Source organism: Citrus clementina, unplaced genomic scaffold, assembly GCF_000493195.1.
Source record: "Citrus clementina cultivar Clemenules unplaced genomic scaffold, Citrus_clementina_v1.0 scaffold_1, whole genome shotgun sequence".
Classification (NCBI taxonomy): domain Eukaryota; kingdom Viridiplantae; phylum Streptophyta; class Magnoliopsida; order Sapindales; family Rutaceae; genus Citrus; species Citrus x clementina.
In genome coordinates, this window is record NW_006263303.1 from 23,410,781 (window position 1) to 23,434,539 (window position 23,759).

Here is a 23,759-nt window from a genome sequence, read left to right on the forward strand (position 1 = left end):
CAGAACATTACTACAATCAACATAATCTGGACATTTCAAGTGGTATTATCAATTAACGACTTATCCTAATTAATAATGTATTTTTTTTTATTATTATTCATGATACAACGGCGAGAAGACAAAACGTTTTTAAGATTTGAATAATTGGGGAATTTTATTGAAAATCTTTTAAAATTTTCCATTATTTTGATCGAATCCTAAGAGTATGTTACATACATAATAGTGAATCACTCATTAATTTTACACTTAGTACGAATAGATTTGCTTGGCACGTGATCAAGCAGCACACAGACAGGCCCCCTGAAATATGAAAATATGATTGCTCATTCGTATGGTCGTAATATCTTTAATCAACATCAATAATTAAGTCAAGTGGTCCAACTAACATCAGCATCATCATCATCTTGAAATCAAACGATATATGAAGATAAAAAGTAAAAAAAAAAAAAAAAAAAATAGCATAAATTTTATCTATTTGCAGTAGTAAATAATATCATTATTTTTCCCAGAATCTACAGTTCACATTCTGCCAACGACAACAGAGTCCAAATGGGAAGAAAATAAAACCCAAAAGAAAGTTAGGGATAATAATTATTATTATTACTATTACACTGTAGAATGAAAAATCAGGTCTCTAGGGTTACCTAAGAGAAGAAGAAGAGAGAGAGAGAGAGAGATTATTACTCAGACTCAGACTTGACGGTTTCTACTGAAGCTTCATGATGGGGATGATGAGGTTGTACAAGTTCAACGGCGGGGTGGTGGCCGTGGTGGCCAGCAACATAATCAAGAAGGCCTTCAGCAGAAGGAGAAGAATCAGCAGAAGCGGGGGCCGAGGTTTTGCCAAAGAAGAGGACCGTGACCAGAAAGAGAGCTGTCGAGAGGAACAAAGGCCAAAAGTAGGCTAAAATGGTGAGGAAGCTTGGTGCTAGAACGATGACCGAGATGAGCACAATAGACAAAACCAGGGCGAGTATTATGTGGTACTTGAACTTGAGAAGCTTTTCTTGGATCTCCATGGCCATTGATTCTTGATCTGATCAGATGAGAGACTCAAAAGGAGAGGGATTGAGAGTTTTGTTATTGGTGTGTTGGTTAAAGTGTGAAAAAGATAGAGAGAGAAAGTGAGAGTGAGAGTGGGGGTGTGTGGGTGTGGGTTGAATTTGATTAATATTATTGTTGTTTTTATCTCTTTCTGTACAGAGATTCTCTGGTTTTGTTGGGCCTTTGATTTTGAACAGAGGAGAGTGGTAACTGGTAATCTTTGAAGCCCTTTGACATAATTGTTTGCTTAATTAGTTTGGTTTGGTTTGGTTACTTTTTATGGCTTTTTTACTGTGTCTGTCCGTCTGTCTGCTTGGGTAGTGAAATTTTGGTTTCCTAAAATGCCCATTTGTTGGGTTGGTGCAACAACTGTACAGTGGAGTGAGATTAACTGTGTCTTGCCGTCTGTCCAAGTAGTAAAATTTTGCTACACATCTTAAATTATTATTTTTTTTAATTTATCTTTTATCAATTGTTTAATAATGATATTATAATTAATTCACTTATATCTTATAAAAGGTTACTAATCAATCAATTAATGACGTATAATTTAGAATAGAATTTATAATGAAAAATTTAGAATTCTTATCGATACCATATGTGAATTTGTTATTTATTATGTTAGGTATAAATACTTATTTTAGAGATGAGTCACAATCTCTTGCCATTAAATTTTTTCTAAAATTTAGGTATAATAATAAATGAATGTGCAAGTTATTAATTATGAATGAATATTTATTATTATTATTATTAAAATATTATTGAAAGACATCATTATTCGTTGAAAGTTCTTTTTTTTTTTCAAAAAGAAAAAAGAAAATCAAACCTACTATTTTTGTTTGATTTACATCAAGCACCAAAATGCAAATGGTTAGGATACAATGCATGGATTTCAAATATTGATATGACACTTGTTAGTAATTATCATTAGTCGGGTTAATCAATTTTATAATTGTTGTATATTACAATAATCACAAAATTTTTATTACAGTTTTGAATTGTTTGTTGCGTTTCTAAAAGTTTATTTTAAACACCTAATTATAAATTAAGACATAAGTTCCACACAAAATAAAAAAAAAATGGAAATGTAAAATGATTAATGAACAATTTGCGGTAATTGAAAATTATGTTAGTATTTTTAATACTGATAGTAATTTGAAATAAAACAAAAGAAAAGAGAATGAAGGGTGAGAATGACATTTCGCCGATTGAATTAATTAAATTTTTTCGAGGTTTACTTTTGGTCGATCTTCATGTACCCTCTTTGTCGTTTTACGGAAATAGTGTGTCGGCTATTATTTGTTTTTGAAATGAAATTGATTCTACTTTTTAACCAAAGTTTTTATAAGCTTGTGGAGGAGATAAGATCTGGCATGCATTGATTGGGAGAAATTCGAGGCCCAGCGGTTATTCCAATTTGGAATAATTCCCCTTCTGAAATATTTTAATTTTAAAGATTAGGGGACGGCTTGAAAATTTGGTTTCGACAAATGGAAATAATTCATGCTCCTGTCATTCCCTGGTTCCTGCCTCTTAGCTTTCCTTGTAGCAAAAATTAGAAGATCCATTCTCCCAAATTGAGATTTTGTTTTCGTGGGTTCTGATGCTGTGACTTCTTTTTTTTTTTTTAACAGTGTCAATAATCTATTAATTTTGTTCCACTAATTTTAATCAATAGTACATAATATTTATCTTAAGAAAAATAAATAATTTAAAAATAAATCTAACCATTTGTTAACCGTTTTAAGGGGTGATAGACATTTTATACAATGGTAATGATAACCTTTAGAGTTTGAAACAAGAGTGATGATAGAGTAACAATGAGCAATTAATTGAGTGGTTGGTAATTTTTTATAAGATTCAAATGAATTAATTGTATTATCTTACCAACCAATTAATGAATACTACGTTATTTAGGATAATTTCTTTTGAGGATAAAAGATTTGAGATGTGTAGTACCACTCTCGAAATAATTACACTTGAATAACATTTTTATTTAAAAATCATTTTTCAATCCTCTTTAGAATTTGCAATATTATTATTTTTTCTTTAAATAAATGTTTCAAAAAGTTATTACTATTAAGAATAAAATATGATACCTAGATGATTATCTATACCAAATCAAATAAATAAGCTATAATCATAAAATGTATATATAGTGCAATACCAAAAAATGATACTAACTTAGTACATACGTTTAACTAAATATCATAAATTGAATCAATAAATTCATGGGTGAAATTGTTTGTAACATAAAAAAGACTTGATCACCTACATTTTAATAAAATTTAATATAACATATTAAAATACCCACTATTGTGTATACTATTAAGGATCTAAGTATACTATTTTACCACCCATTTAGTACATCGATACTACAAAATTATGGTTTATATTACAATTAATATTATTCATGGTGGAAAACTATCCAAGGCTTATACAATTTAAGTTTCACAAGCCTACTTCATTTTAGTTTCCAATATCACTTTGTTGTTTTCTCAAAAGTTAAATCTAACATATATTATGTTCTTGATTAGCTTTAGTGTATGAATCATGAAAGATTATTTTGTTGATATTCATTGATTGTGGTTATACAATTTTATGTCACTAAGATTCATTACCTTAACGATGGTAATTAACTGTGACAATCGATAAAATATTACCCCTAATAATAATCGTATGGGAATGAATGGGAAAAAAACTAACTCGTTTATTTTTATATTTTCATTTTTAAAGCATGGTTTGGGATATTTTAATTTTAATTTTGACACAAAATATGAACAATTAATCTCTTATAATCTAATGGTTGATATTAAAAGTCAATATAACATTTTATGATGTTAAATCATCCACCAGTAATTAAATTGCATGAAATCAATAGCTTCAATTTTTTGTTAAAATTTAAATTAAAATGGCTTAACTCTAAAAACATATATCTAGACCATCATGTAGTCAAATAACATATATAGTTGTTAATGTAAATATTTCTCATTTGTTATCAAACTCATATAGTATATGTAATAATATATATATATATATATATATATATATATATATATATTATATGTGTAATAATTTATTACAATGTACTAATGGTTTTATAGTAAAATTCATATCTTTATAGTAAGATTCATATAATATAAATTATTACAATGACTTACCACCTAATTACATTTATTTCAAAGTTATTATATTTCTAAGTGTAAAAGTGAAAAAAAAAAAAGTAAAATTGTGACACTACAGATGGTACGTAACATTTACAAACATAATCTTTCAGTTTCACTTTCCCACTAAAAGCTCATCAAAATTTGGAGCAACACGTCATAAAAAAATAAGCCGACTTATCATCCCATTAAAATTAAGAAAAACGACAAGACGTTTCAAAAAAAATTAGTTCCCTAAGTCGTCTAATGAGTTTTTCTTAACTTCGACGGTCACAACTTCGAGCTGCCGCGATGGCGCCTGTGACCGTGAGAGCCACGGGAGCTATTGGAGCAGCTGCCGGCATCGCCATCGCCGTCTTCACTTACTGTACTCTCTATAAGCCCAATAAAAATCGAAACTTTCGATCAATCTTCTTCAACAAGAAGAAGAAACTGAAACCGAGAAAAGGCCTCGTGGATGCCATTGGGAACACTCCTTTGATTCGAATCAACAGCCTCTCCGAAGCCACTGGCTGTGAGGTAAGTTCTGTTCTCGATCTTTTCCTCTCTTCAAGCTTCAATTTTTTATCCTTGTTTCATTTCAAGCTTTGATTTTTTTTTTTTTTGCCTTTTCTAATGCTATTGTAATATTGTTGATTTCTGTTTTTAATGTAGCCACTGATTTTTACTTTTGATGTTTGGTTGGCTTGTGGGTTGTTTTAGATTCTTGGAAAGTGCGAGTTTTTGAATCCAGGGGGCAGCGTGAAAGATAGAGTTGCTGTAAAGATTATTGAAGAGGTAAATTGTTCTAATTATCTATTTGATTGCTTTGAAATTCTGAGAAATAAAATCAGAAAATGTTGTATTTGATTTATGTAAACGGTTATAATTTATCGGAAGTTAATGGTGTTTCGAGATTTTAGCTTGCATTGCTTGTAAATGTTGAATAACTTGGTAGTTGCTTCATTTTCCTAAGTCGTAATGTACATTGTGTTACTTTGTGCAGGCTATTGAATCCGGCAAGCTAACTCGGGGTGGGGTGGTTACTGAGGGGAGTGCTGGAAGCACCGCCATAAGCCTCGCTACAGTTGCTCCCACCTATGGATGCAAATGCCTTGTTGTTATTCCTGATGATGCTGCCATAGAGAAGGTATATATTTATGTACTTTTAATGAGTTCCCAGACATTTGAATGTATGCTTCATACTCTCTAGGTTTTGTTGCATTATCTTTAAAATACTTTGAATAGTTAGAGTATACTCAGGGCATTGAAAGACATATTTCCTTGAGAGTCCTGTTGCTGCCTTGTGTGAGATATCCGTATCCTAGACAATTTTTAATGATGCAAGCTAAAAGTATCAACAAGATTATTGTTTCCTAGGCAGATCCTATAATCAACTTTTAATACATATTTACCATAGTCTGCTAAGTATAACTTTGTTAATAATTCTAGGGAAATTATCAATTGTATATCCTTAGTTTACTCCGTTATCAAATTTACTACAACACTTTCAGGGTATATCAGTCATCCACCCTAAGTTAACAAAATATATTTGCCGTCCACCAAACCGTTAGTTGCCATTTAAATATGATGACATTAGAGGGGTAATCTAGTCTTTTCATATGATACAAGTGATAATTTAAGGGTATATAAGTGATAATAAGAGATTTTAAAGGTATACAAGTGATAATTTTCAAGGGTAAAATCGTCAATTTGTTACTGTTCCGTTAACTTTCAAACGGCAGCTAACGGTTTAATGGACGGCAGATAACTTTTGTCAATTTAAGGTGGACGATTGATACACCCTTAAAGTGTTGTAGTATTTTTGATAAAATCACAAATTTAGGGTATACGAATGATAATTTCCCATAATTCTATCCAAAAAAAAAGGATGTGCTCCTTAAATTTCCTTTGTATTATTGATTTTATTTACATTACAATTATGTAAGGTTGACATGCAACTTATTTATGCATTCTAAAAGGTGGAAATGCAGCAGTTAAGTGCCTGGAAAGTGATACATCCCTTAGACCGAACTACTGAGATGGATTAAACTTATTGTTTAAACTAATTGAACATGTAGGAGATGAACCCTATTGTATTCTTTGCAATCATTTTGCCCTTTGTTTCTTTGTATTAAACTGTCTCTCTTGAAACTTTTCTCAGTCTCAAATACTTGAGGCTCTTGGAGCTACTGTAGAAAGGGTGAGACCAGTTTCAATTACACACAGAGACCACTTTGTCAATGTTGCAAGGAGACGGGCATTGGAAGCAAATGAGTTAGCATCAAAGCGTAGAAGAGCTGTCGACAAGGATGGAAAAGAGCTAGAGCATATCAATGGTTATGGATCTGATGGAGCAATACAAAGTTCAAAGTTTCCAAGTGATTGTACTGGTGGTTTCTTTGCAGATCAGTTTGAAAATTTAGCAAACTTCAGAGCGCACTATGAGGGCACTGGGCCTGAGATTTGGGAACAGACTGGTGGTGAATTAGATGCATTTGTTGCGGCTGCGGGCACAGGTGGCACTGTGGCTGGGGTTTCCAGGTTTCTCCAGGTTTCATTCTTTTCCTTTTCTCATTTGTTATTCATATTATGCTGTCAACGTTGCTTAAATTCTCTGAAACATGTTCAACAGGAAAATAATCCCAACATCAAATGCTTTCTGATTGATCCTCCTGGTTCTAGTTTGTTTAACAAGGTAACTAGAGGAGTGATGTACACTAAAGAGGAAGCTGAAGGACGAAGATTAAAGAATCCATTTGACACAATAACAGAGGGGATCGGAATTAACAGATTAACTCAAAATTTTATGATGGCAAAACTTGATGGGGCTTTTCGAGGCACAGATAGGGAGGCTGTTGAAATGTCAAGGTTAGTCCACGCTAAGCTCTTTCGTTGTTGAGAGGGTTTAGATTCTTTGGATATTGTGGAATCGAAGATGGTGGAATTATGCTGCTTGTATTTTTATTTTTGTCCCTATCTGGCTAATATGCTATTGTGAGGAATTCCTTATTTCCCACATCCCATTTCTGTAAATGAGAATGTTTTCCTTCCATCCATTAATAATCATCAGACTGGTTTAGTCAGTTTTAACATGTATACTCTTTACTTGTACAGGTTTCTTGTGAAGAATGATGGGCTCTTTCTTGGGAGCTCTTCAGCAATGAATTGTGTAGGAGCTGTCAGAGTGGCACAGTCGCTTGGCCCTGGTCACACAATTGTTACAATTCTGTGTGACAGTGGAATGAGGCATCTGAGTAAGTTTTATGACGTCCATTATCTGTCTCAGCAGGGTTTGACACCTGCTGCAGCTGGACTAGAATTCCTTGGCATCAAATGAAATTTGAGCATGCCTGAGATCACTGTTCCTGTACATTCCCACCGCTAGAAAAGCATTTTATTCATCAACATATTATTTGTGAGAGGCTGCCTTAGGGGATGTGACCTGAAAATTTTGCCAATGAGTTGTTGAGCGGTAGCATTGGGTGGATCAAGCACAAATCATTTTCTTGAGGGTGCGAATTCAGATTGATCGTGATTATTTTTAATTTTTCATACGGGTATTTATTCAAGTCATTATTTTGATAGGAGTATTCTTTAGGAATATTTAGTTATTTTTATGATCAACTTCATTTCTGCATTACAAGTAACCAGTAAAACCTTATTATTTTGGTATGCAAATATCTAATTGAATGTTTAGAGCATTATAATTTATTTCGAGATACTGAGCTACCTTTATTTTCCATTGACCTGAAGCTTACACTGTTTTGAAACAAATCATTTTGCCACAAGCATGTAATGGCATTAGTCAATTTCAGAAAGACATAATCTTCAATCTATTGCTTAATGCCTGGTCCCTTAAAAGACCACAGAGAAATCAAAACAAGAACTTGACTTTAACATAATTTTTTTTTTCTGCAATGCTTTCTGCAATAACGATGATGATAACAGCGAACAGTTTAACCGAAGACTTATTGTAGAAATACATAGCTCAATAAAATGTTGTGTACAATGAGATTAAACTTTAATGGCAGCGGTTTCCACCAAAGTCAAATTTGTCAACAGGTAAATATCCAAGCTAACCAGAACTCCAATCACTGGGGGTTCCACCTCTCAAATTGTGACTCATGGCAATGTGGGTCAAGCCAATCCCTATTAGAACCCTTTGACATGTTGGCACTTACTCTTCCGCCACCACCCACAAGCTCTCGCAGATTTTCCACCTTATTCTCCCGCCCAGGCCCACTTGTCCTCCGGTCAGCTTCCTTCAGTTTCTGTTTAAATCGTTGCTTTCGGCTAGAGGAGTTCAACTCCTGATGCTTTGGATGTGAAGGTGGGGCACCATGCGGTCCTAGATAGATGTTCTCTTCTTTTTTACCCTTTTTAGAGATAAAAGGCAACGAACAGATATAATCAAGTGTCACTATTTATGGTACTATACTTGATAGGATAAAAGCTTCAAAGGAAAAGTTATCATGTAATCATGCTTAATGTATATTTAACTTTTTCTCTTTCTCCTGTACTTCAAAAATAGAGAAATGGAACAGGCACTGACCTTTGGGGAAGGAGGTTTCGAACTTTCCACTTCTACAGCATCTCGTTTACTTTGATCTGAGTCCCCTATTCCCAAGCTTGGAATCACAAATCCATCCGTGTCTGAATTAAGCATCACAAACATTAAAACAATTAATTACCTTGATGAGGTCAATAATAGGACAAAGTTCATTCCATACGTATTGCCTGCGTATAATACACAGCAAGGATGTAGCCAGAAAATTGTTTCAGCTGGGGCATATTCAGCATATGACACAGACCATGAATACAGCTTAACTGACTGGACTAATGTTTTAGTGAGTGAGGTTTCCCATCCATATCCAAAACTTTTATCCTTTTTTTAAAAAAGATACAATACGATCTCAAAATATTCTAATAACAATATATGACACTACAACAATATTATATTATTATTTATCGGTAGATTTTTAGTAATTACTGTTACCCTAGCAAGGTTTTGTGTTCTGAAAAAATGTATGATGGTTTCATTGTCAATACGATAATATAAAACATTTTCATGCATACAACTAAGAAGAAGAAGAAGAAGAAAATGAGGGAAAAAAATAAAGAAGCTTATTTTTTATGGTTTCATGTTTTTTAATTAACATCTTGTTTAGATAAATTTCTTTTGTCTTCATTTAGGTGTGGCTAATTCATGTTTACAGATCCAAATACCTAATAAATTTTTAATATTTGTTTTTCTTAAGGAGGGTTAAATTTGAAACTCGTCACAATTACCTTGGCAATTTTAATAATTTTAATATTGAGCTGTGGCACTATCACAAATGCAAAGCAATTATGGACTGACTTAAAATTAATCTTCAAATTTTTCCAAAGCCAACTGGGCCCATGCCCCAGCTGGTCTTTGACCCAGATAGTCCTATACTGGCTCCATCAGTGATATGTAGTCCACTCTCAGGGAACTACTATTTAAGAAACATGAACCAGCTAACGGACCATACAAAATCTCTAACTACTTCCCACCATTTCATTCTAAACCAATCCACAAAGAAGTAAAAGTTTGACTCATCAATGCAGTAAAGGAGTATAAACTAGAAGTAAGCAGTAGGCACCCAAAAAAAGAAATTATTGAAATGTCAAAGACAAATAGGTTGCAAAAGAAATTTGATTAGAGCATTCTTCAGATACAATCCGGCATACGTAAACAATTAGATGTTATGACAACTCCAAATTAAAATATTAAAAATGCACTCTTTTCTTCAAAGCCTTAAAAAACTTGCATTTTGGGACAGAATTACACTCTCTCACATAAATTCATGTCAAATTAAGTTATTCGTAAATTGATAAAATGCATGATTATCAATAACTCAATACAAAATCAACATACCCACCAATCAAATCCTATCAAATAATACAAAACAAACCTGCCACATGGCATTACTCCTATACTAACAGTGCCTACAATAATTTTTTTTTTAAAATAAAATAAAATCCAAACTTCACCCAAATCAATTCATTCCCATGTCAACCTTAATTCAAAACTTAAACAAGAAACCCAGATCAAATATAACCATATTGAGCACAAAGAATATAGAAGATCCAAACTTTTTAAGAAATTCCTGCATTTTCTAGCGAACCAAACAGAAAAATTGGAAATTTCTTTTATTGCATACCCCACTCGTCTTCTTCTTCGATCTGAGGAGTGGTGTGCACTGGAGAGGGTTCCATTGGACGCTGACGATCATGGATTTCAATGGCCAAAGGGCGATAAAGCCCGGATGGGGAGCGAGATCAGATCAAAATCAATCACCGAAACCAAACCCCAAGTCAAGCAATTTGTGACCGTTTGATTATATAAGAGCTTAAATACTGATGAATTAACAAATATGGAAGGTTTTTGCTTTCCTTTTCAACAATCCCTAACCCTAGACTCGGTTATATATAAAACTATATGCAAAAAAGACGGTTGTGTTTAATTTTTAGTATGATTTGACCCGTGCACAATTTTCATATTGCCTAAATTACCCTTTTCGTTTTCATGGGATTGGCTTTTGGATTGAGCCATTGTGCTTAGAATTAAGGATAGTTTTGTCATCAAGGTCATTGATTTGTCTAAAAATTCATATGATGTGCGGTGTTGATTCGGTTGGAGTAAAAACGACAAAAAAGGAAAAAAAAAAAAGGAAAAGAACATGAAATCTAATCGATATGGTAGTAGATTTGCAAAATTGAATAAATATTTTGTAATAGATTGTTTTTTGAAAATCAAGTAATCAAATCTTGTTGTGACATCATCTCTATAAACTTGTAGTTACTAATATCATGGCTAATAATACTATATTAATTTATGCACCCCAAAAAGCAATGTTTTATTGCTTTTGCCTATTGAATTGAAAAATGTACATGCACACTACGCACACATCATTACAAAAATTGCACGAGTGACATCATTAGGGGAGCAAAGAAATTTTTGATAGATACTACATGTGTTCTCTCAAGCACCCCCTTTTTTTTTCGTTTTGCCTTCCACCAAGCTATCAAGTATCAACCATTTCTAATTTAGGAGACAAAAAAGATGCTGCTTAATTGGCATTGGCATGTACTTTTTTACAAGCCAACAAAAAATTTTAAAAATGAGAATCACTATAAAATGAAGATGAAAGATTGGTCTTATGTTTGTTGAAATTAAAGTACATGCATGAGTATAACTACACTCTCTTTATCATTTTGGGTGGGTGAAATGTAGCTCAAAAAGACAAAAAAAAAAAAGGGTTAATTAATGCAATCGGTGGCATGAAATTAAAGCTCTCTCTTTGTCATAATAAAGAGGGGCCATTCGTTCATTGATTTCATTCAACATCTCTCAACAGTGTTACATAGATGCCCTGCACTTGGCCTTTTCGCATTACTTCTGCGGGTTTGTTTGCTTGTGAAGTAAGGCAGGCAAAAAAGATCTCTTCACGGTAATGGGCACCCTTCTGCCTTCATGAGGGGCGATGAAAATGGAACAACATGCCAATATCATTACATTTCCATGGGCTTTATTGCAGACAAAAGAAAATGGGCAGGTCATAATTACTGAGACCTCTTCTTTTTGATTTATCGCATCTGCCAAATTTGTAGATCGGTTCTATTTTCACCCCTGATTTAACTTTTGCAAAACATGACAGCAAGTTGACCTCTCGAGTAGGTAAATGTTTAATTGGTTTTACAGTGTCATCATGATCAGCGAGACGTGTTGCACATGGATTGGCAATTCCAAGGCTTTTTATGTCTGTGAAATGATAAATGTTGAAAAAAAAATGGTTATTTTCACACGGCCTCCAAATGTTTTGACATTTTCCACCGCGCATTTATATGTTTCGACATTTTTCATTGCGCACCAATTCGGTTAATATAATCGTTATGTTTGACGAAATTATTTAAAATTTGATTAAATATTCGAAATACCCCTTATCTTGAATTAAATAGGGGTGGTAATTTATAGGCTTGGACCTAGACTTCGAAAAGCTCCAAACCCACATTATTCAAACAAAGCCCATACCATTTTAGACAGGCTCAAGCTTTTCTTATTAATTATAAAATATTTTTTAATTAAGAAAAAAAATTAATTTAAAGATAATTATCTAATACATAATAGAATAATAGTCCAATGCATAAAATATTAATAATACAACCTAATAAATAAAAAATACTAATAATAAAAATTAAACTAATTTAACATTTTAAGTTTTTTCTTTATTATTTAAATTAAATTTATTTTTTTATTTATAAATAAAAAAAAATCTGGGCCAAGTCCGGCTTGCTAAGCCCTTGTCTAGGCCCAACCTTATGCGGGCTTTATATTTTTTTTGTCCATATCTAGGCCCCCCTTTGCGGGCGAGGCTTGATGCCTAGGCTTAGGCCGGCCCGAACTTTTTTGCCAACCTTATCAAAGAAGAATTAAATGAGATAAAATGCTAATTTAATAATTAATATTTACATTAAAAATTCTTAATTAAATGTAATTAATAATAATTTCATCAATTAACTTATCAAATAAATTTAATTTATCATCATCAAATAATATTTAGGACATAAACTTCTAAATTTATCCTTTAACCGTTAGAATAAACGATCAAATTAACGAATTTAGGTGTGTCGTGAAAATTGTTGAAATATTTGGGGACATGATGAAAAATATTGAAACATTTGGGGACATGAGGAAATTAACCCAAAAAATCTATTGTAGTGTTTACTTTTTTCAAGAGAATCAATTGCTGATAAGAACAAACTAGTATACTGTTGGTCCTTAATGAGAAATTGAACACAAGACCTTAGTTTACTATGTGTTTATTTTCTAATGAAAAGGGCTGTACAAAACAAGTGATTTCAGCAGAAACAAGGTCCTTGAAAACTTGAAAAGCTCATTTCTCCAGTAGTCAACTGCAAATTTCCTTGGAAGCTCACCAAATCAGGCACAAAGATTCTGATAAACCACTTTTGCTTCGTCTTCATACTTAGCGTACTCCAAACTCCATTGTAGCCTCTTTCTTTTTGATTTCTGAGCAGCAAAAACTCCATTGCTTTCCAGTCAATAAATATGAGTGACATACTATTACTACCTGCATTTGCTCCTCTCGGATAGTAGTAACCCTTCGTCGCATATCTTTTCTGCTATATATTTCTAGATCTCTGACGATGGGAAAATTAGTAAAGTGTCAAATCTTTTCTCTACTAATTTGTCTTGCACTTGTCCTTGTTCCTTGTTTGGTTCTCAGTTGTTTCCTAGGTTTTGGCTTACTTTCTTTCATAGTTACGGTCTCAATCTTGATTCTGTCAACCATTTACTTAGTCAAATTCTCAAGAAAGCAGCAGCAGCAGCTTCTTACTTATGTTGATGAGAAAGCAATTCAAAATGAAAATCCCATGTGTGATTCAGTTCTTGAGAATGAGCCTGACGATGAGAAAATAGAACAAGTGATTGAAAATGTTGCACGAGATAAAGCTGCCCAAGAAAGTGAAGTTGGCTTTGTACATGAGCCTGAAGATTTTCCATCAGACAGTGATACCATTGATCGTGACTCAGTTTCAAGTGAAAACATTGAGCTCGATTGGGTGAGATGCAACAACATTGTCGGTCAAAATGGATTAGTGATTTCAAGCGGGTCAGTCTCAGAAGATGATGAAGATGGCCTCATTGAAATTGCCATTCCAGGCAGCACTGATCACTCCACTTGCAACTTGAGTGAGGAAGAACCAAGGCAAAAAGTTCGGTCGAATAATTTGCCTGATGATTTCTTGCCTGAATCCTTTATGAGGCAACAAGGCCTGTTGGAGATCTTTGCAGATGTTAATGAAGTGAACGAGGAGGAAAATTTGATTGAAATTGACATTTCCATGGGCTCCATCAAATGTCCAAGGTTTGAAATTGAAGCATAAGCAAATAAATGTTCTAGGGTTCAATATGCTCTATAAAAATTTTGATTTCTATAAAGTTTGATCTTGTCGACTAGGCTTCGCTTTAGGTTTCAGTATGTTTTATTTTATTTTATTTTTCTATTAAATGCTGATACATAATCAAATTATGCACTTTTTTTATTTGTCAGCCTAGCTCTTGCTATAAAGTAAAAATGTTTGATGCTTTTTTCTTTAGCCTTCGGTACCTTTTCTAACAAAATACTCAAGTATCAAGTTTCACTTTGTTCCTGTTCTGTAACATAGATTCGAAGATATGAGCTATAGGGTAATATTTGCTCGTGACCAACATTTGTGCTTTCAAAAATCAAAAAGTGTGCTCTTGATTCTTTTCTTTAGTTTTACTCAAGATTTCATGGGGTATATAAATAAGAATTGACAGATGTTTCTTTCTTTTCCCTTTCTTGATTGAGTAAAAAGTCCAGTGTGATGAGATTTTAGTATACACTAAAGAGGCACACTCAATTTGTCAAATAATGAGCCAGATTAAACTTAAAAGCCCACTTAAGTTGTAAGATAATGTCGGACGGATTGGGTACCCAAAAGCATTTTATCTCGCAAGATCCCACTTTCTTCTTTACTCCATTAAATTTTAAAAGTACCCTCTTATCTATACATTTTTTTTTTCACCATTTACTTCTAAATTTTCTTGTATTATTTCGTAATTATTTTTTTCTTTTTAAATAATTTTATCAACACATTTAGATGCAAGTCTATCATCCAATTTTTTTTTTTTTTGGGGGGAAAAAATTGATAGTCTGTTATATAAGTGTCTATTAGAGGCTTTTTTAGATAAGTAATTTTTTAAAAATTCAATGTTTTAGAGTAAAAAAAAAAAGAAATTAAAAAAGTTAAAAAATATCAAGACTAAGATCGTGTTGCACTGCTCATCAAATCGCTATAGAATGAATGGAACATTTTATTTCAACAAATAAAAAATTTGCAACATGCAAAGTGAAAATACAAAAGAGAATAGATATACAAAAGAGGTTAATGAATTTGATTATAGAAAGTAAACAACAACCAGCACAGCTTCCGTTGTTTACGATAATTTCAACATCAGAGGGGGCCTCGTGAGATGAAAGGAGGGGGACCGAATAAACCACACTCCTTATCTTTTTCTTCATGAGTTGTGTTATTGTTGACACCTCTCTATTATCTTCATTAAAATAATAATAATAATAACAACCCTCTATTATCCTCTAAACACCCCCCCCCCCCCAACCCCACATATATTTTTTTAATTCCTAAAATAACCTCCTTAATAAACCCTTCAAAAACGTATTTAGTGTTCTTACATCATAAAGTATACTTGTCTTCTTCATAACCATCAAAGAAGATATAGAAAACCCAAGTGTATGTATTGAGTTATCATTATATCAATGAACTGGTTTTTTTTTTTTTATTACATGAGACTATTGCTCAAATTACAACTCATATTATATGAGACTATAACTGATATTTACAAATCAGACTACTATTGGGACCAACTTACATCAATGCTAATGGAGCGCTGCCCATATTTTAACCCTCTTAAATATTCGAGGGATGTCTACTCCTCACACTGGGATGTCTACTCCTCACACTTAGAGTAAGGGAGAAGACTGTCTTCACTCAAATTTAATTGAGGAAGAAAATACCCCCACAATACATTTGTAAGAATTCAAACTGCTGCCCTCCAACCAAAGGCCGAGTGGCGAAAAAGAATTGGTTTAAAAGCACGCTCAGAGAATAAATAAGTATGTGACTAGTAAAGAGTAAAATTGTAAATACAAAACAGGAAGGGTTCTATAAGAGAACTCTTTCTTCATTCATACCGATTCTATAGGCCCCTCCTTTCCTTTTCAATCCAAATTTGGATGATTTGATAACAATTAAAGTTTAACAAGTGGCAATAATACACGCAGAATTTTTTTTTTTTTTTAGATCTATATTCACGTTACTTCTTGTGCCCTTGAAGCTTCGTCTATAATTAATTTTGAGATTCTGATCTCTATGTGATTGTTCAATCAAGTTAATCCGTTAACCCAATACCTCATCTGCTGATGAATAAATTATTAATTTTTTTTTTTGTTTTTTTTTTAATGGGAAATTGTCACTTGCTATGGCATCAGACAATTCCAATTTGAACAATGACAAAAGCCAACTTTAGAAATAATCATTTTCATGTCAAATTAACAATAATTTTACTTATAATTATAGACACGACCAAAAAAAAATAAAGAAAATAATACGAATTTATTTCTAGTGGGTTAGCCTAAGAATTTTTAAACAATTCTTTTTTTCCCAATTAGGCATCTGAGTTTAAATTCAACGTGAGGTTCAGGTTACGGAGTTTGAGTTTTCAGTGCCCTTACTTACTTTTCAGGAGAAGAGAAAAAATTGAAAGAAAATAACGTGGATTTTCAGAAAAAAAAAAATAAAGAGTTAAAAAGAAAAATACAAAAACATCCACTGAAGCGCCACTTTCACTGCCGTGGGGACCACCACTACTCGCGGATGCTCAGACACAACTCAAAACGAATATCACACAGCAGCCGTTGATTTCCCTAGATACCCTCACCCTCGAATCTCGTCCGTCCATTCGTTTCCGACCTCGAGGTACTCCCTCGATCCTACGTGGCACTTAACAGCATTTCAAATCCGGATTTCAAGTCCGAACTATAAATAAATTCACAAATACAGCCAATTTATTTTAATAACAATATTTATTTTATATTTTATTTTATTTTTTTTTAAAGATGTCAAACACTGAAAGAAAGACAAGTAGAGTTCAGAGTCTGTTTTCTTTCGAGATTTGAGTTTAAAATCTCTGTAAGTTTTTAAATTCTATGCTTATAATTATTTTTTTAATTATCAATTTCTTTGGGTAATTTTATTTCTAATTACGGTAAATTTTTTATTTTTTATTTTTTTGTCTGTTGAAAGTTAGGGTTTTCGATTGGTTTGTAGCTTTTGTTGTTGTTGTTGTTGTTTTTTTTTTTTTTTTGTTTGGGGTTGAAATTGACTTACTTGCTGTGTTTTTTGGCTGAGAAAATGTGAAAATTTGGAGAGAAATTGAGGTTTGAATTTTGAAAGTGAGGTCTTTTATCTTTTTTGAGGAGATGTTTTGTAATTGAAAGTGTGAAAAATTGGGACTTTATACGAAATTGAGTTTAGCTTTGCCCATTTCAGCTGAATTTTTATTTCAGTAAGTATTTTCCTGAACTTCGTGTCATTTATTCAGCAAACTAACATAGGGTTTTTGCTGTGTTTGTGGCTCTTCTTGCTGGTTTTTGGTGAAACCCGTGTTAAGCTGTGTTTGGTTGCTGGGAAAATGTTGGAATTTGATTAGAGATTTTGAGATTTGAATTTTGATACTGACGTATTTTATCATTTTAGGGAGGAAAAAATGGAACTATTTTTGCATTTTACTTGATACGGCCTGGTTTTAGTTTAATTTAGCTGAATTCAGGGAAAAGAAATCATAAACCCTAATAATTGAGTCGTCTTTTTCTTCAACTTTTTGTTATTTTCTTAGCAACCAACCAGAGGATTTATTGAACTTACATTTTTTTTTCTCTGTCTTGAGAGTTCATTCAGGCTTGCTTCATTTGTATTTATGGGTTAGTTTTAGGTTTATTTTAAGGAAAAAAAGTTTTGAAGGGATTTATTTATTTACTTTTAGAAGAGTATTTGACTTAAGAATTTTCAGAACTTGCTGTACTATGCTAGTATTAAGCAATCAAACTGTTCTGTTTTCTGGGATATGAATTTGATCGATAAATAATTTACTTATATATACTATTTGTGCAGCTTTTATTGGCATTGAGTTGTGAGAGATTCTTGAATAGTTTGATCAGGCACAAGAACGGTTTCTGTTGAACAGCTTACTTTGAATTAGGTTGATTATGGGTGAGGAAGAAACAAAGAGTGAAGCTCCTCAGGCAACAGAAAATGGGACAACTAGCTTGCCAGAGAAACGAGGTGAAGCTGTGGCTGTGGGAAAAGAGGTGAAGGAAGATGATGGTGTGATAGATATGGAAGAAGATAAGAAAGCTGATGAACAAGCTGAGACTGACAAGATGGATGAAGACTCGAAAATCAAGGAAAATAACAAGTCAAAAGAAGATGAGGGAACAGAAAAAGAAAAGGACACCAAAGAAGAGGAGGATACCAAGGAAGAAAAAGAAAATGAAGAAGATAAAGAAAAAGATGAACATAAGACTGAAGCAATGGAAGAAGAAAATGGACCAAATGAACAAGAGGTGGCTGAAGAAAAAGTGGGGGACAAAGAAGATGGGAAAGTGAAGTCTGATGAGGCTGAGGACAATGTACAGAAGGATGTAGAGACTAAGAAGGAGAAAGGTTCAGCAAAGCGTGCTAAAGGGAAGAGTGATGGGGGGAAAGCTAGAGAAAAGAAGCCCAAGATAGTGAAGGAGAAGAAAGAACCAGAGCCAAGAACTCCTGCTGTTGATCGCCCCGTTAGGGAGCGGAAATCTGTTGAAAGACTTGTGGCATCTATTGAGAAAGACTCCTCAAGGGAACTCCATATTGAAAAGGTTTTCTTTTTAACTATTTTTCTTCATTCATATAAATGTAAATTTTGTGCCTTACCATGACTTTGTTTGATGTATATTCTTACATGGATTTTGTAGGGTAGCGGTACTCCTTTAAAAGATATTCCTAATGGTATGCCTATCTTTCTAATGTCATCTATTTTTTATTATTATGTGCTATCCTATTACATATATATACATATTTTTCCTGCTATTAAAGTTTATGGCATATCTGAATGATCATCCCTTAACTTTTACTTGATAATGGCCTCGTGACATCGATTTAAGTTTATGACTAAATCACTATATGATACTGTGGACCTTCAGGTTTTTGAGATCTCCATTTTTAAAGTCTTAAAAAATGAAACTTTTTGCAGAATTGAGCTTAATATAGCTTTATTTTAGCTGAATTTATCTTCTGTGTGCATTGGCATGTCAATGCAGAGCAGTTAATGAATTATATGTCCTCTTAATGTGCTTTCTTCAGTGGCGTTTAAGTTGTCTCGAAGGAAGACTGACGACACCTTCAGACTGCTGCATTCAATTCTCTTTGGAAGGAGGGGAAAGGTAATCTGAGTGCTATGATTTCCTTGCTTGATGTTCATTTCCTGGACAATGTAGTTCACTATGAGGACGTAGTAAATAGATACCTGCATGCATGCAGATGTGCTGTATTAACTCCATGAATATAAGATGGTTTTGGGTCTTACTCTAACACTTTTATTGGTTGTGCTTAACTTGCTTTATGTCTCCCATTTCTTTCATTTGCAGGCATTTCAGGTCAAAAGCAACATTTCTCGTTTCTCTGGATTTGTATGGCATGAGAATGAGGTAAAATAATTGCAGTTTTAAGAAAGAGAATTGATCCTCTCTACATACAGTATGTTATGCATATAGCATATGTTAGGGCTTTAAGTATGTTTTCTTCTTATGTACTACCTCGTATTTGGTTTGCCATGTGATGTTAGTGAGTGAAAATTTTGACTTGGATGCATTTATTTTTTATTTTGCGTTCCTACAGGAAAAACAAAGGAGCAAAGTGAAAGAAAAATTTGACAAGTGTAACAAAGAGAAGTTGCTGGAATTCTGTGATGTACTAGACATTCCAACTTCCAAGACCACTAGGAGGAAGGTATGTCAATTTACTGCTGCATTGGCTAGACTGTTTATATAGACTATTTTTTTAGTTTTCTGTCCAAATTTTTTGCTGTATGCTGTCTCATCTTCTGGAGAGTGGCCACTATCTCATCAGTTTACTTTGAGAAAAATGAACCTTTTCAATTGTAAATCTCTTTAATTGTCTGCATAAGTACATGTGCACAAAATATTCAGGATTTGTCAATTTAGCTTCTCTGCTTGAATTTAAAAAATTGAAGATATCAAGTGATATGCCTTAATGAGATTAATATGCATGTGCAGGAAGATATTGTTGCATCGCTGATTGACTTTTTGGTGGCTCCTCATGCTACAACTACTGTGCTGCTTGCGGAGAAAGAGGTTTGGTTACTTTAACAAAAAATGAAAAAGAAAATTGACTTTACAGATGGCTGTTGTTTCTTGTCTGCTGTATCTCTTATTATAACAGTCTGTTTGTAACTCAGTCAAATAAGAGCAATAAGCGCAAGAGGGTAACCAAACAAGGTTCAACAACATCTGGGGGCACACCTTCTAAACGTTCGTCTAAGGTATTAGTTTACTTCAATTGAAATCAGAAAGATGGTTTACGATTATTGCAGCTAATCGTAATGGTTAGAATACCTTTTGGTTTTCAGTTTTACTATATCCGAGGAGATGGTAATCCAATTCATCATATTTTTAGGCTAATGGTGACTGATTTGATAATTGTTTGCAAATCTGCTGCTCTTTTCTTTTAATAGCATTATTGTTTCTTTTAAAAAATATAAGGTTATTGGTTGTTTTATAGAGTCAAAGAAAGACTGAAAGTGCTTCAAAAACGGGGAAGAAGAGTATTCCTGACACTGATGATGAATCTGAAGAAGAAGAAGAAGGAGAAGACGAAGAAGAAGAAGAAGAAGAAGAGGAAAAGGAAGAGGAAAAGGAAGAAGAGAAGGAAGAGGAAAAGGAAGAAGAGGAGAAGGAAGAGGAAAAAGAAGATTCTGAAGGAGAAGAAAAAGAAAATGGTGTTCCAGAAAAATCAGATGATGATATGCCTGAACAATCTGAAAGTGAGGACAAAGATGAATCTGAGGATGATTCTGAAGAAGATGTCCGAAAGCGCAAACGTTCAAAAGCTTCGAGTGCAAAGAAGGTATCTGGTGGAAAATCTAGGACCAAGAAAATTACAGTTTCAAATAAGTCTAGTCCTCCACCAAAAAGAACACCCAAAAAAGCATCAGCTAGACGGTCCAAGGCTGATGAAGACAGTGATGCCAGTCCGAAAGTATTCTCTAGAAAGAAGAAAAATGAAAAAGTCACCAAGGAAAAGACTTCAACTCCAACAAAATCTACTCGCAAGGAAAAACCTGGTAAAATAGTTGCTGTCAACTTCTTTCACACTCCCTTTTTCTTAATTTTTCCTTTTGGCTAGACCAAATTATTTGTGTTTGCTTTTTCTTAAGCACTAATATGCTGAAAGTTGCTCTTAAAATAATTCAGGGAAAAAGGCTGCAAAAGGGAAGGAAAAAGCTAAAGAGGAGAAGTTGAAGCTGACTGATGAGAAGCTAAGAGACGCAATATGTGAAATTCTCAAGGAAGTGGACTTCAATACGGTGAGATTTGATATCACTATGATCCAATTTCTTATAAACACTACACATTCTTATTTCTCCAATTGCTTTGGAAGACTGGAAAAGAAATTAGATGGAAATACTTTAAATGGTTTCAATCAGTAATTTCTTTCACCAAAAAAAATATAAAAAAGGGGAATGCTGCAGTAATTTCTAGCCTTGTGTCTTATCACTAAGTTGTATTGTTTTATTTTTCAGGCTACGTTCACCGACATTCTGAAGCTACTTGGTATGCCTTCATCACCTTCATTTATTGCATTTATTTCAGCATTTTGAAGTTTCCTATCATCAGATGATACCGCTCAATTGTCTAAGCTTTTAAACAAACTTTATCTGGTGCATGATTCTGAACTGCTGAATATCTGTAAAAAGTTAATTAGTTATTTGTAATACTCAAAAGAAATAAATGGTTAACATCTTTAGAGAACCACTCATAAAGGTTTTGTACAAATGTTGTACCTGTTGACCAGCGATGTCAATAACTGCTGCCCAAGATTAGAAGCAATCCCTGCTGATAGATAACTTGTACTAGGAGTAAGAAACACCCTTAAACTATTCTCTGCCTGATGGGAAATTTGATCAATTTACAGCTCAACAATTTGACGCCGATCTCACATCAAGAAAGTCATCAATAAAGCTCATGATCCAGGAAGAGCTCACTAAACTAGCTGATGAGGCAGATGATGAAGATGGAGAAGGTGATGCTGAGAAAGATGAAGCTCAGGCGGCAGGTCAAGAGGTCGAAGCCTGACAATCTTCAAAATGGAACGTGACTGTCTCAAACTATTGTACCTATATTTATATGCCTTTTGGTTACTCTTCAGAGTCTAGTTGTACCGTCTGTATCCTTTAGTCTGTACCAACTAAAGCTGGCTGTTACTTAGTGTTAATTTGCTGGCAATTAAACTAGAGATAAGTAGAAACCAGAGGAGCTGGATGGATGTACTGAAGGCTTGTCGTAGAATTTGCCGCTTGTGTACACAATAACATAATTTGTAGGAACCTTTTGACCTTTTGTGGAGTAAAAAGATTTGACGGTAAAGTCTGGTTTCATAGTTATCCAACCTGGGACCTTCAAAAACTCGCAATTCATTCAGGTATGTGCTTATCAACATTAATTTTCAAAGAAATGATTGTTGCATGATGAGATGATTCATGGCCTCATGGGACCCTATTTTTGGATGATAATATTTGTTTGGTCGCCGCCTTATTAATCCAGCCGCGTAATTTGTTTCTCATTGTTGCTGTGTGCCACTGGCCATGTGATGCTGAAGATCAAGCTTTGCTGACCAGAGATTGCTTGAATGTTTTGGTTCTGTCTGGTTGTAAATCTCTGTTTACTGTACAAATGCGAGATTTTGACTTCTGAAGTCTTTGTAGCAAGTACCCTAATGCCCGTTTTTCATTTACATATCGAGCAGGATGATGACTAAATGCAGAATTGGACCACAAAGAGTCGAGGGGTGGTGACTAGACCAGATCTTGTTTATAGCTGACAATCCCGCCAATCTGAAACTACCCATACCGACGCAATGCTCCAGCGAATTTATCTTGATTGTGCTAACCTACCAACTGCTGGGGCCTAAAATGAAAAGCTATATTTGAGAATGGCTAATGTTAAGTTACATGTTTATAACTTATAAATCTCTCACATGAATAATAAATGGTGTGGGTTTATTCGTTATTTATGTGAGAGGGTTGTAAGTAATTTAGGGGGATCCGAAAGATAAAAGGCTAAAATGGAATTTGACCTAGTGCTACGGCACAGGGGACCTAGGCGGTCCACGGGGTCCACAGACCCAAATTGACAGTTCCTCAGAGGCGCAGTGAGGCACTGGCTTAGATCTCAGTGTACAAATCAGTGATTTTGGGAAAGCACTTTGTGGGAACAATTGCTTTTATTAACCTTTTTGCTTAGTAGTTGCTTTTCACTTTCGTAATAGCAAGGGTTCTAAACGGACGGTTTTGATCACAACATCGCAAGGGCATCCAAGTTGTTGATAAATAATGTTAATGGGGGGGGGGGGGGGGGGGATGGGATACCCAGTTGCCAACCATACCGATTTTAAAGAGCTTGTTTTTCACCAATTGAGGTTTAAGAAAATAGAATGCAATCGTCGTTATCATGGTTTCACTTTGGACTGCATCACGCAAAAAAGATTTTTTTGATTGTCTTTTGAACGCACAACTTTTACAGCCTCGGTGCTCGACTATTAATTATGCAACAATTTGGCCCGCCCAACGCGAATGATGTCTACTAGATAATAAGGTAATATTTTTTTATATATATCACAATACTACTATCAACTGAAGTT

The 23,759-nt window shown here is 33.8% G+C and overlaps 5 protein-coding genes across 6 annotated transcripts; 3 read left to right on the top strand and 2 right to left on the bottom strand.

The window, feature by feature from the left end:
• Positions 1 to 584: 584 nt before the first annotated feature.
• Positions 585 to 1,265, bottom strand: LOC18055132. The gene has a single exon (XM_006452516.2). It carries the CDS (start codon positions 1,023 to 1,025, stop codon positions 681 to 683), a length of 345 nt encoding a protein of 114 aa, XP_006452579.1. The 5' UTR covers positions 1,026 to 1,265; the 3' UTR covers positions 585 to 680.
• A 3,115-nt stretch (positions 1,266 to 4,380) lies between these two features.
• Positions 4,381 to 7,860, top strand: LOC18055133 (cysteine synthase 2). 2 transcript variants are annotated; one of them, XM_006452517.2, is made up of 6 exons: positions 4,381 to 4,727; positions 4,911 to 4,985; positions 5,194 to 5,337; positions 6,352 to 6,741; positions 6,823 to 7,058; positions 7,305 to 7,860. In XM_006452517.2, the coding sequence occupies exons 1-6, from the start codon at positions 4,500 to 4,502 to the stop codon at positions 7,525 to 7,527; spliced, it is 1,296 nt and encodes a 431-aa protein (XP_006452580.1). In that variant the 5' UTR covers positions 4,381 to 4,499; the 3' UTR covers positions 7,528 to 7,860. The 2 variants fall into 2 exon arrangements, with proteins under 2 accessions (XP_006452580.1, XP_024033979.1); XM_024178211.1 differs by having other exon boundaries at positions 6,352 to 7,058.
• Positions 7,861 to 8,132: 272 nt separating this feature from the next.
• LOC18055134 lies at positions 8,133 to 10,641 on the bottom strand. Its single transcript, XM_006452518.2, has 3 exons — positions 10,376 to 10,641; positions 8,743 to 8,843; positions 8,133 to 8,566 (listed from the first exon to the last, which is right to left on the bottom strand). Exons 1-3 carry the CDS (start codon positions 10,428 to 10,430, stop codon positions 8,282 to 8,284), a joined length of 441 nt encoding a protein of 146 aa, XP_006452581.1. The 5' UTR covers positions 10,431 to 10,641; the 3' UTR covers positions 8,133 to 8,281.
• Positions 10,642 to 13,040: 2,399 nt separating this feature from the next.
• Positions 13,041 to 14,210, top strand: LOC18055135. The gene has a single exon (XM_006452519.2). The coding sequence runs from the start codon at positions 13,383 to 13,385 to the stop codon at positions 14,121 to 14,123; it is 741 nt and encodes a 246-aa protein (XP_006452582.1). The 5' UTR covers positions 13,041 to 13,382; the 3' UTR covers positions 14,124 to 14,210.
• Positions 14,211 to 16,859: 2,649 nt separating this feature from the next.
• Positions 16,860 to 22,588, top strand: LOC18055136 (glutamic acid-rich protein). Its single transcript, XM_006452520.2, has 12 exons — positions 16,860 to 16,973; positions 17,955 to 18,700; positions 18,797 to 18,830; positions 19,185 to 19,264; positions 19,469 to 19,528; positions 19,719 to 19,829; positions 20,117 to 20,194; positions 20,299 to 20,382; positions 20,622 to 21,183; positions 21,314 to 21,426; positions 21,643 to 21,673; positions 22,035 to 22,588. The coding sequence occupies exons 2-12, from the start codon at positions 18,050 to 18,052 to the stop codon at positions 22,193 to 22,195; spliced, it is 1,965 nt and encodes a 654-aa protein (XP_006452583.1). The 5' UTR covers positions 16,860 to 16,973; positions 17,955 to 18,049; the 3' UTR covers positions 22,196 to 22,588.
• Positions 22,589 to 23,759: the final 1,171 nt, after the last annotated feature.